This window comes from Panthera uncia, chromosome X, assembly GCF_023721935.1.
Source record: "Panthera uncia isolate 11264 chromosome X, Puncia_PCG_1.0, whole genome shotgun sequence".
Lineage (NCBI taxonomy): Eukaryota > Metazoa > Chordata > Mammalia > Carnivora > Felidae > Panthera > Panthera uncia.
The window spans coordinates 1,766,841-1,782,594 of NC_064817.1; the positions used below are offsets into that span (position 1 = coordinate 1,766,841).

At 56.1% G+C, this 15,754-nt stretch overlaps 1 protein-coding gene across 2 annotated transcripts in view; it reads right to left on the reverse strand.

The window, feature by feature from the left end:
* PRKX (protein kinase cAMP-dependent X-linked catalytic subunit) overlaps positions 1-15,748 on the reverse strand; it is a 71,413-nt gene extending 55,665 nt beyond the window's left edge. For both annotated transcript variants that reach the window (XM_049643343.1, XM_049643344.1), the window contains exon 1: positions 15,375-15,748. In XM_049643343.1, coding sequence (XP_049499300.1) covers positions 15,375-15,552 — 178 coding nt within the window. In that variant the 5' untranslated portion in view covers positions 15,553-15,748. The remainder of the gene's footprint in view (positions 1-15,374) is intronic.
* Between the last annotated feature and the right edge of the window lie 6 nt (positions 15,749-15,754).

Sequence of the window (15,754 nt, forward strand, 5' to 3'; positions counted from 1 at the left end):
TGAGGGAGGAAGGGAAGGGGGTGAGGGAGGAAGGGAAGGGGGTGAGGAAGGGAAGGAGGCGAGGGAGGAAGGGAAGGGGGTGAGGGAGAAAGTGAAGTGACAGAGAAAGGGGAAGGGGTGAGGAAGGGAAGGAGGTGAGGGAGGAAGGGAAGGAGGTGAGGGAGGCAGTGAAGGAGGCAGGGGAGGAAGGGAAGGAGCAGATGGAATCAAAGGAAGCCAGCAGGGTGGGCACTTACCCAATATTTGTGTCCTTATAAAGGATAGAAGAGGAGAGACACAGACACAGAGGAGAAGTCACGTGAAGAGGGAGGCAGAGACGGGAAGGACGCGGCCACAAGCTCAGGGACGCCTGGAGCCCCAGAGGCTGGAAGAGGCAGGAAGGACCCTCCCCTGGAGCCTCTGGAGGGAGCACAGCCCTGTCCCACCTGGACCTCAGCAGCTCCGCCCCCCACCCCCGCCCCCCTGCCTGGATCACCGCAACCCTATCCCGCCTGGATCTCAGGCTTCTGGTCTCCACAACCGTGGGAACACAAATTTGTGTGTTCGCAGTGATTTGCTAGGAGAGCCACAGGAAGACACTCCTGGATGTCGGGGAGACAAGGACCCCTCAATGGACGTTGCTTTGGACACACGCTCTCCAGTCCAGTGCTCACTCAAGAGAAAGGTCTAGGTTACAGGTGTGCATTTGGGAGCCCACGGCTCCCACCGACCGAAGTCACAAGCATGGCCAAGATCAGCCTTCGATCTTTGAGACTTTTCTTCTTTAATCATTTAAATTTTCAGCAATCCTATTTAAAGTTGCTTCTCTTTTACGGTCACATCCTATTTTCGGTCACATCCTACTTTCGCTGATGGGAACAGTATCTTCAACTTCTCTAAAAGGGGGACTCCACGTAAGTCTCATGTGTCAAACGTCTCCCGTGTTCCTCGTTTTGTTTTAATCAAGCTTCTCCTGGGTTCCCTGAATGATCAGCTTCTGCTGGGATCACATGTCTTTTCTTATCTTAATGCCTCGCACAGTGCAACCTGCTGATAAACATCAGGTCTGCGGTCTCCCCCCAAGTCCACCGCCCCGTTTAAGAATGAGACGATACCAGAGAGAGTGACTCTGAAAGTTTCCGCAAGGGAGTGCGTGTGGGGAGCAGGGGTGGCTCTCAGAGCGAAAGCATCATCTTGGAGAGCCCAGAAGCCCTGCGTACCCGCCGCAGTCGTGTTTACCCAGATCCTACTCGGCACTGAACATGTGTTATCAAATCGCTAGCTCCTTCTTGGCACCTTGATTATAATCCTTCCAACACTGACCTTTTCTTAGAGCTATTTGCGTTCGTGCGATTCTTGAAATCCTGTGTTTTCGCCTCCCCCAATGACGCGTTACGGTTCCTTGCACGCAGGACGCGCTAACAACCGCTTTCTCTAAGTAACGCCTCTGTGAAGCGAACTCCAAACCTACGATGCGTTGGGGACATCCAGAGCTGGAAGGAAGCAACGCAGTCGGGTAGGATCCAATTGTGAGCACCAGTGACCGCGTCGGCTGGTTGGCGGAAGATGTAAACCACAAATTCAACGCATGTTCTTTGGACACGAGGAGGCGTTTCATGTTCTGAAGAGTCGCCAGATACGCAAATCGCCATGAATCGGTCATTGCATCCGGTGCCCACTCAAGATCCTCTGAGACCCGGTCGTTGGCTTGGAACGGCAGTCGTCAAACGCCCTGATCTCGGGGTTCTTCGGCACCCTGGCAACAGATCAAGGACTCTAAACGATGCTTGCGTTGTTGGCCTGTGGGTGTCACTATCTGCAGAGCATAACCATATCAGCGAGGAAAACAAATATAGAAAACACAAGAGCGAGCTAGTGCACCCCACTGGTGGCCAGAGATGACATCAGCACCCTTCAGGAAGCCTCCGGAAACCACCAGACACTCCCCGGCAAGAGGGAGAGAGAAAAGGTCAAAGGATATTTTCGTGCTATGATGAACAGAGGCGTGACCCCATGCACTTCCCTGAGACGTTCTCAGGGGAGCCCCACGGGTCCCCGGGCCCCACTTGGAAAACTATCTCGGTCTCAACCATGAGCTCCCCATGGCAACCCATCATGCACCCACCAAGGTCCTCCAAGGGGCGTTAAATGGGAGTATTTTGCACACGGCACAGTTCCGCAAACACGACGAAGGTGTATGTTCGGTATCAGTTAGTTTCTGCTCTGCAAAGGACACAAACGTTTCGTTTGTAAGGTTTTACGATGCGCCCTTGTCACCCTGCGGTAACACGTCCGTGGCGATCGTTAAAGGGCCCCACGCACTAAATCCGGGCATTCAGAAAGTCTCGAGCAAACGGCACGCACCCTGACGTATCACAGCCGGATGCAGGATGCCTTCCACGGAGAGTGTTCCCAAGGCTTCCCGCGTCAAAGCACAACCTTTCCTCCGGGACCAAAGGTGCCCCTGGGAGAATGTGATGCAAATACGTCCCCCTCACAACCGTCTCTCAGAGACAATATCCCAATTCCGTCAAGAGTTTTGATATGCCCATTCACCTTGTCTTATGGCCTCCCCCCGTCCCGTGACATGCACCATCTGTCAAGCAAACGCATCGAACCCGACTGCTCTCCACACTACGGAGTTATTCATTCCTTCGCCGAATGGCGAATTTTATAAACCTCCTGCTGTATGTTTTCCTACCAGCGTGTGACGTTCAGTACAGTGAATTCGTCTTTCCTGTGCTACCGGTGAAGAAGCCCGGATGCCCAGCCGTGGTATGGGACACCGCTTCGGGAACAAGGACCGTCCAAAGGCACAATTTCCAAGCCACCTTTTGGGGTGGAGCAGGGGGCCGCCTGTTCTGCTGAGGAAGAACCCCGGGCACCCAGCTTTGGAGCCGGACGCTGCTTCCCCATATAATGTGGCAGCCGGTCTCGGTGGAGCCGCCCTGTTCGCCAAAATCCAAAGAAGGACAGTATGTCCGAGTGCCCGAAGGGATGTCACCCAATCAGCCAAACCCCTTCCAGCTGCGTATCCTCTACTCAAGACCGTGTGCACACGTCCCGTGCGCTAACGAACGTGAGAAGAAAAACACGCCACAAAATACCTAACCCAACTTAACAAAAAACAGTAGGTTTTCACCTTTAAAGGTAGGGAATCCCCACCTGCTGATACAAGAGGTAAAGAATCCAGACCACAGAGCCACCTGTCAAAGCTTCCCATTGATGGCTTTGTCACGAACATCGCAAGCTCTGAACGGTGTTCTCAAGTTCACGCCTAGACTCACTCCAGCCGGATGGCAGTGTTACTCAACTGTTTCCTCTTTTGTTTTTTTATTTTAATTTTTTAATGTCTATGTATTTTTGAGAGACAGAGAGAGAGAGTGCAGGAGGGGCAGAGAGAGAGGGAGACACAGAATCCGAAGCAGGCTCCAGGCTCCGAGCTGTCAGCGCAGAGCCCGACGCGGGGCTCGAACTCACGGACCGTGAGATCATGCCCTGAGCCAAAATCAGACGCTTAACTAACTGTGAGCCCCCCCAGGCGCCCCTCTACTTTTCCTTGTGAAGGAAGATAGGCCCCCTGGGACTCAGAGCAGCTGTCCTGAGATGCAGCGCATTTGGGGACACGTTTCTGGAGCAGGTGGCCGCTGACTTGTTTTCCTCACACTCCCTTTCGCGGCTTGTGCGACGGGGAAGCAGCAGAGGGTGGTTGATTGTGTGGTGGCAGGAAGCCAGGCCTACGCCAGCCCCAGCCGGGAGGGACACCCTGTGCCCCACGAGAACGCACGGCCCCGTTCCAAGAACCAACGGGCCACGAGCTTCCAAAGAAGCAGACTCTGAGCCCCCCACAGGAGGCGGGGTACCAAGGGGCTGCCCGGAAGGTGGGGTGATTCCAGGAAGGGCTGGGCATTTCTGAGCAATCTTCCCAGCAATCTTCTTGCAGCCCAGAATCTTGATCAAAAGAAGACACTGGGGGTGAGCAGAGAGAACATGAACTCAGAACTGCCAGAAAAATGAGAGCCATCAAGGAATCTGGAAGGAAGAAAGAAAACAACAGATAGAAAAGGAAAGAGAAGACAAGCAAACCAAAGAAGTAACAAGAAGAAAGGAGAAACCCATGAAATTAAAAACAGGAAGTCGACTGCAGGCGGCGGGGAATCGAAGAAAAAAGAAGCTGGTTCTTGGAAAAGATCAATACAATGGACACATTGGGCTCTGTTCCCAAAATAAAAGACTGAACTGTTTAAGGATATCGACCAAAGGCCGTTGGCAACCGCGTGGAGGGAACTGGAGGGTATTATGCGACGTGAAATTAGTCAGAGAAAGACAAACGTCATATGACTGCACGATAGGAAGACTTTTAAGACACAGAACAGATGAACACAAGGGAAGGGAAACCAAAATCATATAAAAACAGGGAGGGGGACCAAACATAAGAAACTCTTAAATATAGAGAACAAACAGAGGGCTGCTGGAGGGGTTGTGGGAAGGGGGATGGGCTAAATGGGGAAGGGGCATTAAGGAATCTACTCCTGAAATCAGTGTTGCACTACATGCTAACTAACTTGGATGTAAACCAAAAAAATAAAATTAAAAAAAATAATAAATAAATAAGTAGAATCATAAATTAAAAAAAAAAAAAAAAAAAAAAAAGATTCCGACCAAAGACAGAAAAGCCTTCATAAGTAAAATCACCTGACAATATAACTCAACTATTCGGGGACTGGGGAGTCATTACTGATTTTAGGTGTTTTTTTTTTTTAAGTTTATTTATTATTGAGAGACAGAGAGAGACAGAGCATGAGCACCGGAGGTGCAGAGAGAGGAGACACAGAATCCGAAGCAGGCTCCAGGCTCTGAGGTGTCAGAGCAGAGCCCGACGCGGGGGGCGGGGGGCTCGAACCCATGAACCGCGGGAGCACGACCTGAGCCGAAATCAAGTGTCAGATGCTTATCCAACGCCTCCACCCGGGCACCCCATTCGTTACCAATTTTATTTTTGTACATACACTTGTTTTTTCTTGAAAGTGTAAGGATAACGGGATCCGGGGCCCAGGAAGGGGAAATTCTGGACACGTTACCATCTTAAGGCCCTTTCGGTCGGGAGTAATCACTCCCAGCTGGATTTTCCGACTCTGCAGAATGATTTCCTTTGAGGTTGTCCCCAAACATAAGCTGGCCCAGAATCCTCCGGCCGACGGCCCAGCTACACGCCCCCCCAGCAGGCACGCCCGGGCACACACACAGTCCTGCCTCTGTCCGCCCTCCACAGTCCCATCCCGGGGCCCCCGAGCATGACAAAGGCCCTCTTTCTCGGAGCCCCGGCTCTTGCCGGCCACACCCGGCCCCACATGTGCGGGGCCCTTTGTTCCGTGGAGTGGCTCCAGAGATAATGATGCAGCGGGATGAAATCATCCACCAAATTAATCGTCAACCACTTTGAAAGAACTCTCTGGGGGTTGCCCTCCGAACCTCTTTGATGAGCTGCCTCGTCAAGAATATGTCTAAACGAACCACCTCAAGACAAGGACTGTAATTTCCGCACACGAGAGCCGCGCAAGACAATGGGGCAGCGGGTGCGACGGGCGGGCAGCAACTCGTCCATTTCGGCAGGGATCTTGGGGGACGGTGCCCTTCCTCGGCTACTGGCGGAAAGGCCAGTATGAATTTCCACATGTCCCTGAAGTTCCACGCACTGTGGCACAGAACACGCTGCACCCAAGGTGGATGTCTGTCTCAAGCATGGAACCACCCAGGTGGGAGGCGTCCTGGGACGCCCCAGGTCCAGCCTCGGCAGGCTTCCCGCCCTGAGTGGCATGGGAAGCTCCAAGCAGGTCTTGGGGAGCCCACGGGACACCCGAGCTGGAAGGATCGCCCAGAGGGGTCCTACAGGAAACTCCTACACCCGGACACGGTTGACCCGCGGGGCTGGAGGCAGCCCCCCACCCTGAAGAACGTCTCTGCTCGGCCTCGTCCGGGCAGGAGGAGCAGGGAGGCTTCTGCACCCCGGAATGCGCACCACTTACAGCCCTGATACAGCTGCCCTGCTGGGGCGCGTCTCGGAGCTCGGGAGGCTTGAAAGGACAAATCGCTGGCCAACTTCAAATGCATCGGGCGGCTAAGGACCGCGTTGTCTCCTCTTCAAATGGAATCCGAATGCCAACTGGACTTCCACGTAAGTGCGCTAACGCCGAGGCAGAAATGGCCCATGGGATCCATCCCACCCGGCACAGACGCGGAGACCCCTACCCACAGGAAGCAGGGGAAGAGGCTCCCGGAATTAGCTCCTTACAGCCTTTCCTCGTGTTGGTGGTGTTACTGTCTCACGAGCTAACTCGGAGAACAGAGCCTGGCAAGTTAAGCCAAAAGAAGTGCCCGTGTTACCAAATCAGCCAAGCAGCTCTAGACTCCTCGCCAACAATCCTGTCTGTCCTCCTGATCTCACTCCTCCTCCAGGTGGACACCAGCTCTGCTTCTGGGATGCCATGTGGCGAGCCTTCCGTCCGGTTCAGAGCTGCGTGTCTTGACTGTGCATCCAGGGCCGGACTGAAGCTTCTAGAAGGGAAGGTGGTGTCACCTCCGCTTTGAGCAACGCCACCATCAAGGCTCCCTTGTAACAGGAGAACTGGTTTTGCTTGCCCAGCGCAGGGGACGGGTCCCACAGAGGTGGCAATTAGTCCAGGCAGAGGAGGGCACAGAGGTAAGATGGTCAATTAACTCAATGAATCCCTTGTCTCTCCACCCCCCCCCCCCCCCGGCCCCGTCTCTCACTCACACACACCCCACTTAGAACTTCATGCATAGCTAATCAGACCTAGCATTTCTCCTCCTAATGGAAGAGTTTTTATTGTTAATGCGGTTTGTCCATTTAGGGAAGTCAGTGCGGCTGGAGAAGGGGGAAGGCCAGGCAGGAGCACAGCCGCCCCACCCCACTCCACTCTCTAAGCGGTGCGACTTAAGCGGGTGCCGGAGACAGAGTAATGCCTTCACCACCAACGTGCTACCTGTCACCCAAATCCCCAGAACGTGTGAATGTTAGTTTACATGGCAGAGGGTAAACTGAGTTTCCCGGTGCTAATTACACACGCTAAGTCGTTGACTCGAAATAGGGAGACGATCCTCGGTGCGATGGGTGAGTCCTTACAAGTGGGAGAGGGAGGCAGGGAAGCAAGAACCGGAGACACGGAACCATGAGACCTGACCCAACTATGCTGCACTAGAAGATGACGAAGGCGTCATGAGCCAAAGAAGGCGGGCAGCATCTAGAAGCTGTAGAAAGCAAGGAACCGGACTCTGCCCTGGAGCCTCCGGAAGGGAACGCAGCCCCGCTCACCCTTGATGTGAACCCAGGGGCACCCGCCTTCAGACTCCTAACCTGCGCAGCTGTGGGATTTAAAATATGCGTGTTATTTTAAGCCACTAAGTGTGGAGTGAGTTGTTAGAGCAGTCATGGAAGACTCATGTAGAGACAAGGCCCCCGAGAGTGATCACAATGGGAGAGTAAGCAGAGATGACCTTGCGGTGGGCTTTCTGGGACCCCTCCCCGCACCCCAACTCCCAAACCAGGAGATGGAACAAAGAGGCGGGGCGGGGGTGGTGAAGACTCTTCAGCGGCCTCAAGAGAAGCATATGCGGAAGATTCAAGATCTACTGAATGGCACAAGCTCCAAATCCAGACAAATACCACCACCATCCGTCCCTGAAATGACGAGCCTGCACCACGCTTGGGAAGCGATGATGAGGATGATGATGGCCACGATGATGATGGCGATGCTCGCCTTGGTGAGGCGTGCCTACTTCCTACCTGATGCCAAAGGACAGCAGACACTCGTGCTCATGGCTGAAGCCCCGCAGCCCTCCTCAAAGGACACAATAAAACACAACACACACCCACCGCACTACGTGAAAAGTGCATCTGGCGAGTGACCGCCTCGACCACGGAGCGTCCCAGCCCTTCACTGACCCCTGCTCGAGGACCATGTGGGCAAAATGTGGGGATGCAGAGCCGGGTCCACAGGCATCAGGAAACTATACCCCATTTAGTGAATACGGAGCTGGGAATACGGTGCTGGGGAGGCATGGTTTCTGTCCCTGTCACTCAGCCCAGGACCCTGAGCGCCAACCCTAACACACTGTTGGTTCGTAAGTGCACTGACCACTCTCCAGTAGTGAAAGAAGAAAGGCAGGGCGAAAGCATGGATGAGGCACTACCACAGGCTACAACGTGGATGACCCCTGAAGGCGTTACACTGAGAGAAAGAAGCCAGCCACATGAGGATTAACCCCGTAGGACTCCACTGATAGGAAGTTCCTGGAACAGGGGTTTCATAGGGACAGAAAACGATTAAGAGGTTAGCAGGGTCTCAAGAAGGGAGACGCGAGGGCGTGACTTCTTAATGGGTGTGGGGTTTCGCTTGGGGGCGACGGGAGTGTTGGAAGTAGGGGGTGGTGATGGTTACATACTACTGTGAATAATTTAATGCCACTGAGTTGTACGCTTAAAATTGGTTAAAATGGTGAATTTTATGTTATATCGCTATAATAAAAAAATTGTTTCAAAAAAAAAGAATTAGAGGGGCACCCGGGTGGCTCAGTCAGTTGAGCGTCCAACTTGGCCTCAGGTCATGATCTCACGGTTTGTGAGTTTGAGCCCCACGTCGGGCTCTGTGCTGACGGTTCACAGCCAGGAGCCTGCTTCCGATTCTGTGTCTCCCTCTCTCTGTGTCTCTCTCTCTCAAAAATAAAAAAAAGGGGCGCCTGGGTGGCTCAGTTGGTTGAGCGTCCGACTTCGACCCAGGTCACGATCTCGCGGTCCGTGGGTTCGAGCCCCGCATCGGGCTCTGTGCTGACAACTCGGAGCCTGGAGCCTGTTTCAGATTCTGTGTCTCCCTCTCTCTCTGACCCTACCCCATTCATGCTCTGTCTGTCTCTGTCTCAAAAATAAATAAACGTTAAAAAAAAATTTTTTTAATTAAAAAAAAAATTTTTTTAAAAAATTTAATGTTTTCCAAAACAAAAAAAAAAAAGAATGAGAAAGTTGGGCTGCCCGACCACACGTCGTGGAAGTCACGGAAGGTGACTTCCCAAGACATGGAGGGACCCAGATTTATGCACCAGGTCCCACAGACATCCCACCAGATGGGGCAGACATTCACCCTTCTCGGTGGAGCGTGAAGGAGATCCACAGAGCGCCCCAGGAAAGCCCCTGGAACGCGCGGCATCCCAGATCCACGAGCGGCACGCAGGGTCCCCGGGAACCAGTAACACCTCTCACCAGCCATCCCTTCCCAAGGACGAAAGAACGCCCACACCCCATGCAGAGTTTTGCTAGACGTGCTACCTGAATGCACAAGGCACCTTGAGGGTTGATGGGTTGTGGTGGCTGTATTTGGAGATGGGGTCTTAAAACAGGGGATTCAGGTAAAAGGAGGTCAGTATCGCGGGCCCTGACCTCGTGGGACAGGTGTCCTCGCGAGAAGAGAAGATTAGGACGTAGACACACACAGAGGGAAGGCCATGTAAGGGCACAGAGAGAAGATGGTGTCTACACGCCCAAGAGAGAGGTCTCAAAACAAACCGGTCCCGCCCACACCTGGATCTTGGACTTCCGGGACCTCCGGGACTGTGAAGCAATAAATGTGTGTTGCTGAAGCTGCCCGTCTGCAGTGCTGTTTCTCTAGGCAAACTCAAAGGACAGGGTAAAAAAAAAAAAAAAAAAAAAAAATGTAGTCTATCCATTCCATGAAATATTACTTGATCATAAACAAGAATGAAATACTGAAATATACTACCTATACATACGAAACTCAAAAACATCATGCAAGTGAAAGAAACAAATTAAGAAAGGCCCCGTCCTGTATGATTCCATTTACATGAAACGTCCAGAATAGACAAACCCATCAAGACAGAAAGTAGGCGGGTGGTTGCCAAGGGCAGGGCAAAGCGGAGCAAAGAATGATTGCTGAATGCATAGAAGGTGTCCTTCTGGGGCGACGGAACTGTTTAAGAACAAGACAGAAGGGAGGGTTGCATATTGGGAATGTGCTGAATGCTCTCGGGTTTGTTCACTGCAAAATTATCTTACGTCACGTGAATTTCAATTAAAAAGAGTTTCATGAGTGTCGGAAGTGACGAGGACCATGGTGATCATGACAAAGAGGGTACAAAGAGGGAGGATGCAGGCAGGTGTTGAAGGGAAGGTGGGGATGATGGTGTTGGTGATGATGATCGGGTTGGTGGTGGTGGTCGTGAGTCATGGTGAGATGGTCATGATGACGAAAGGGTTGGCGGTGGTGGTCACCATGGCCATGATGATGATGGTCATGATGACGATAGGGTTGTTGGTCGTGGTCACCATGGCCATGATCATGATGGTCATGATGACGATAGGGTTGGTGTTGGTGGTCACCATGGCCATGATCATGATGGTGTTGTTGATGATGGTGGTGGTTAACATGATAGAGGAGGTAGGATGTGGGCAGGTGTCAGGGACAAGCATAGACAGAGGTGATGGTGACGTGAATGGTGACGATGTGGTGATCTTCTCTCAAACACGGATGTATCCACAGCCCACCTTCCGTTGCCTGATGCAGCACCAGCTTTCCCATTATTTAACCCAAAAACCTTGGAGTTGAAGTTCCTCATAACTTAGTTCTCTAAGTCACTGTTGCAGACGGAATGTCTGTGTCCCCTCCCCCCCTGCAAAATTCACGTCTTTGAGACCTAAATCCCAGTGTGACTGTATTTGGAGACGAAGTTTCTAAGGAAGAAACAAACGTGAAATGAGGTCCTAACGGTGAGGTCCTCATCCAACAGAACCCCTTGTAAGTGTCCCTGTAGGAAGAGACACGGGAGGACGCACCCTGTCCCCACCCCGACCCGTTCAGCTTGCACATGAAGCCCACCTGAGGACACGATGAGAAAATGGCCATCTGCGAAACAGGAAGCAAAGTCTCACCAGAAACCCAATCAGCCCGCATCCTGACCGCAGACCTTCAGCATCCAGAATTGCCAGAGACCAAGGTCTGCGGTTTAAGCCGCCCACTCTGTGGCAATGTCTCCCAGCGGCTCTACTGGGCTAATACGGTCACTTTCACACAGCAAATCGTCTCGGTTCAACCTCCAAATGGTCCCAGAAGTCGAGCACCCGGTAAGATGTCCCCGATTCTAAACACCACCATCCACCACATCCTCAAGGGTGCATGCTCCCAAGCCTCTGCCCCCGACAAGCCCCAACAAGAACCTCTGAACCCACGGGAGACGCGGTCACAGCTCAAGATCCTGCAGCCCCTCCCCCAGTGCTCACACCCGGCCAGCCCTGCTCTGTGCTTTCCGGTCCCGGCTTGCCCAGCCCCACACCGGCCACAGTGACCTCCTTAGAGCTTCTGGAACACGTGCACGGGGCCTCGAGGTGGCCCTGGGGTTCCAGAGCACATTATGGGTCGGCAGCATCGCTGGGGACTTGTGAGGAATGCAGAGTCACGGGCTCCAGCTCAAGGGAGGGGACCCAGGAAAAATCTCCAGGGCGGGGCCAGCATCGGCCCTGCAGGGGATGGTGACGCGGCCCAAGCCTGAAGACCAGCCACGGTGCCCACGGTCTTGTCCGCAAGGGAGCCCCTGCCTCACCTTCCAGGATTCGATCAAACATCTCCTCCTGGGAACGGCGGACCCCACGGTGCCCTCCACGTGCCAGCATGGCCCGCCCCCGCCTCCGCGTGCCGTGGCCCCGATCCCACGGTGCTGCTCTCTCCTCCCGCCAATGGTACCCACCGTGCACCCGTCTCAGCGCAGCGTAAACTCGAGCTGAGTCGTCTAATGACCTCCCATGTCCAGTCTGACCTCCCATGTCCGGAGGCAGGGGCTGGGGGAGGGGGATGGAGGGAGTTACGCACTGACGCAGATCAATGTTTGTGTCCCCGCCGTGCCCCCCAGCATCATGGCATTCACATTTGCTGTTGGGCCTTCGGGACGTGTTTACGATTAGGCGAGGTTGTGACGCTGGGGTCCCCCCGGGGCTGCAATGAGCTCCCTTATAGAAGCTCCCTTATAGGAGCTCCCTTAAGGAGCTGCCCTTATAGGGCAGCAGGAGCGGGATTAGGGCCAAGTTGGGGGAAGCAAGAGCGCGGGAGAAAGTCCTATTGGTGGGGAAGCAAAATGATTGCCAGGACTTTAGGCAGATCCGCCTACAGTCAGTGATTCTCGGACAAAGGTCTCCTCGATCTTGAGGAAATACAACTTTGTGATTGTGCCACATGTGAACTAAACAAATAGCAGGTGGTGACCATGAGCCCCCAGGCTGTGTGAAGGGAATTCGCTCTGGCCTCGGCTTGGGGGTGTTGGCCGCCATAGAAATGCACAGGATGGGGGCGCCTGGGGGGCTCAGTCGGTTAAGCTCCCGACTTCGGCTCAGGTCACGATCTCACAGTGCGTGGGTTCGAGCCCCGCGTCGAGCTCTGTGCTGACGGCTCAGAGCCCGGAGCTGCTTCGGATTCTGTGTCTCCCTCTCTCTCTGCCCCTCCTCTGCTCTCGCTCTCTCTCAAAAATAGCATTAAAAATTTTTTAATAAATAAATAAATAGGGGAATAAACGCACAGGGTAAAACTGGAGAGAAAGGCATCCCCCGCAGAATCTGAAAGCCGTGCCTGCAGAAACTGGGACGCCTTGCACATGGTTCACGGTCTCTGCGACTGAACCAAAGGCAACATCCTGGTTGGGATCTTGGGCCAAGAAGGAATCAGGACGCACGGAAGCTTTGCCAAGGGTGCACGGGATGGATTTGGGGATTCCCTGCGAGTGTATAATTGTTTCAAAACATATAGTATATTTTTTACTTTTTTATTGTTTTGTGTATTTTTGAGCAAGCGAGAGAGACAGAGGGCAAGCGGGACACAGGCAGAGAGGGAGGGAGACCCAGAATCCAAATCCGAGCTGTCACCACGGAGCCCCGATGCTCGAACTCATGACCCGCGAGATCATGACCTGAGCCGAAGTCAGACCTGCGACGGGGACTCGTCAGTCCTGTCCTGTGGGTGCCCCCGCCCCCCCCCCGGAGCACCCAGCTGGCAGGCACAAGTGATGGGTGAAAACACGGCAGGGTCAGGGGGAGGACAAGAGTGAGTCACACACCCAAGGGGAGACGGGCAACGGGAAGCCACACTGTGTGCCGCGACCACGAAGGGAAACGTCCTCTGGGCGGAGCCGGGCTGTGCCCTTCCTTCCCGAATCATCCTGCACAGAAGGTTCTGGGGCGTGGGGACGGTGGTGGAAAACAGAGGTGCGGAGGGCTTGGGGGCGTCTGGGGAGTGCTCCCTCCGCGTGTAGGGTGGGTTCCCGTCACGGAGCACTGCACTCACATGAGGAAAAGCGCATACAGGTGGTCTATGGGTGCCCGTGTGGCCTGGGGCCCCGTGAGGTCGCCCGGCTGCTCGTCCCCCTGGGACCCACTGCACCTTACATCGGGACCTGGAGGGGACACGCACAGGCTGCGGGACGGGACGGCCGGGACGGGCCGGGACGGCTGGGGATCCCTCCAGGCTTAGTCTCCGGGGCCGAGAGGGCTCAGGTTCAGGTTCCTCAGTATTGAAGCACAAGGTTACATACAACACCACAGAAACTGCACACACACCTCCGTCACTCACAACCCCCTGGGTCTCTCACATACACATACTTGGGTCTGTCTGTCTTTCTCTCTCTCTCACACACACACACACACCCCTGGGCCCCTGACCACGCTCTGTAACCGAACAGCTGAACACGCGCCCCCAGCTCTCCGTCCACACCCCTGGAGCCCGCAGGAAGTTATCCTTGAGGAAGGAGGCTCGTCCCCAGTAGGAGAGGCCAAGAGGCAGCTGGACGGAAGCAGTCACCCTCCCACAGCCGCCCCTCTCCATCCCCAAAGGCGGCGACCTTCTATTTTTAAGGACAAGACGACCGGCTGGGCACCTATGCCCACGGGGCCCCGCGTGACTGCAGGCGGCAGGAGAGGTCAGGTCCACAGCCCGCCCACACCCTGCCGCGGGGTCCTGGCCCGTGGCCCGGGGCCCGTCTGACAATACAGCCATGTCTGTGCCCAGAAGCAATACAATGGGTGTTTCTGCGTGCCAAGGCTCGGCGGGTCCCCCAGCAACTTTCCATTGTTCACTCGGATTTCCACGTACCCCCGGGGTCACCGCACTGGCCCGCGTTCTCGGCCCGCCCTGCTGCCCCCTGCAAAACACAGCCGGCTTTTCCACCAGCCGGCTTCTGGGAGGGAGGGAAGGAGATGGGCACAGAGAGACAGACAGACGGAAGGATGAGGGAGACAGCGACAGGCAAGCAAGGAGAGGTAGAGGAGGTGCGTCCCGGGCAGTCCTCCCCAAATCAGGTTTCCTGGAGACCCTTCCTCACAGCTGAGTGCACAGGGCAGCGGGGGACCCCAGAGGGAAAAGAGAAGGTCTGGCTGCGGCTGCCGGGGTGACTGACCCTAGGCCACGACCTCGAGTTCACGGCTTCATGATTCCCCGCCCAGCTTCCTCCTTTCCAAAATAGGCTTAGGGGACCCAGGGAAGTCCCCGAACTCCCCTGTCCCAGGGTGACACGGCCCCTTCCCCACGCGCTTTCTGACAAAGCGCACATCCCCGGACCCTGTGGGCCGGAAAGACGTGCTAAGCAGCCACAGGCCCATGGTGGGTGTCCACAACCTGAACCCGGCACCGCCGTGCGGTCGGGGTTTTCTGACCCCACTCGGGGCGGCCCCATAAACCAGCGCGTCTGGGGATCCGCGCGCCCAGGGAACTCGCTGGAAATTACATGCAAGTCAAAGGGACGAGACAAAGGGAAATCAGTGTCCGGGAAGGAGCCCCAACTTTCAGGCGCTCAAGGCGTCCGTGTCCCTCGCCGCCCCCCGCCCGCCCCGTGACGGGCGCCCCGGGACACCTGTCCCCGCCAAGCCCCCGGTGAGGTCTACGCGGAAGCATCCTGCCGCTGGACACAGGGACGCTGCCCAGAAAGAGCTGTGCAGGTGCGTGTGGCCGCCGCCTCGGTCGCTCGGGGCCCCTGGCTGGGAGGGCGGGCGACGACCCCAACGTGAGGTGACCCCACCCCCCCCCCAGGAACTTTCGTGACGTCGGGTGCCACGGACACCTGGGGCGGCCGGGGAGGACGGGAGTCCTACCTAAAGGGGTTTCTGGGGCGCGGGGCTCGGGCGCCCCGCAGGCGGGGAGGCTCGCGGGGGGCTGGAAGGGGACTGGCTCCGGGTCTCGGGGCGCCCACAGGGGCCAGGGGCGCACGACCCGGACCCCCCGCGCAGACGCGAGCGGCCAGGGCCGGTCAGGGGGACGGCCGGGCGACGGCACACGCGCGCCCTTTGTCTGACGCCAGCGTCCCCCCGGGCCGGGTGCCCCGCGCGCCCTACTCACCCACGGTGGCCAGCGTGTCGAAGTCCTGCAGGCGGTAGGCGGGGGGCTCCGGCGAGGGCGCCTCGGGGCTGGGGCAGAGCGCGGGCGCGCCGTCGGGGGCGTCGGCACGGCCCCCCGGGGCCTCGGGCTCGGTCGCCTTGGCCGCCTTGGCCGCCTTGGCCAGCCCGGGCGCCTCCATGGGGGCGCGCTCCAGTCCGGGGAGCGCGCGGGGCCGGGCTCGGCGGGACGCAGCCTCGGAGGGCGGCGCGGCGGCGGCGGCGGCATCAGCGGCGTCCACCCATGCGCGTCCCCCGCGGCCCGGCGGAGCGGCGGGGACAATGGCGGGGCGCGGGGCGGCGCTCACTGAAGCAGCAGCAGCAGCAGCAGCAGCTGGTGGGAGT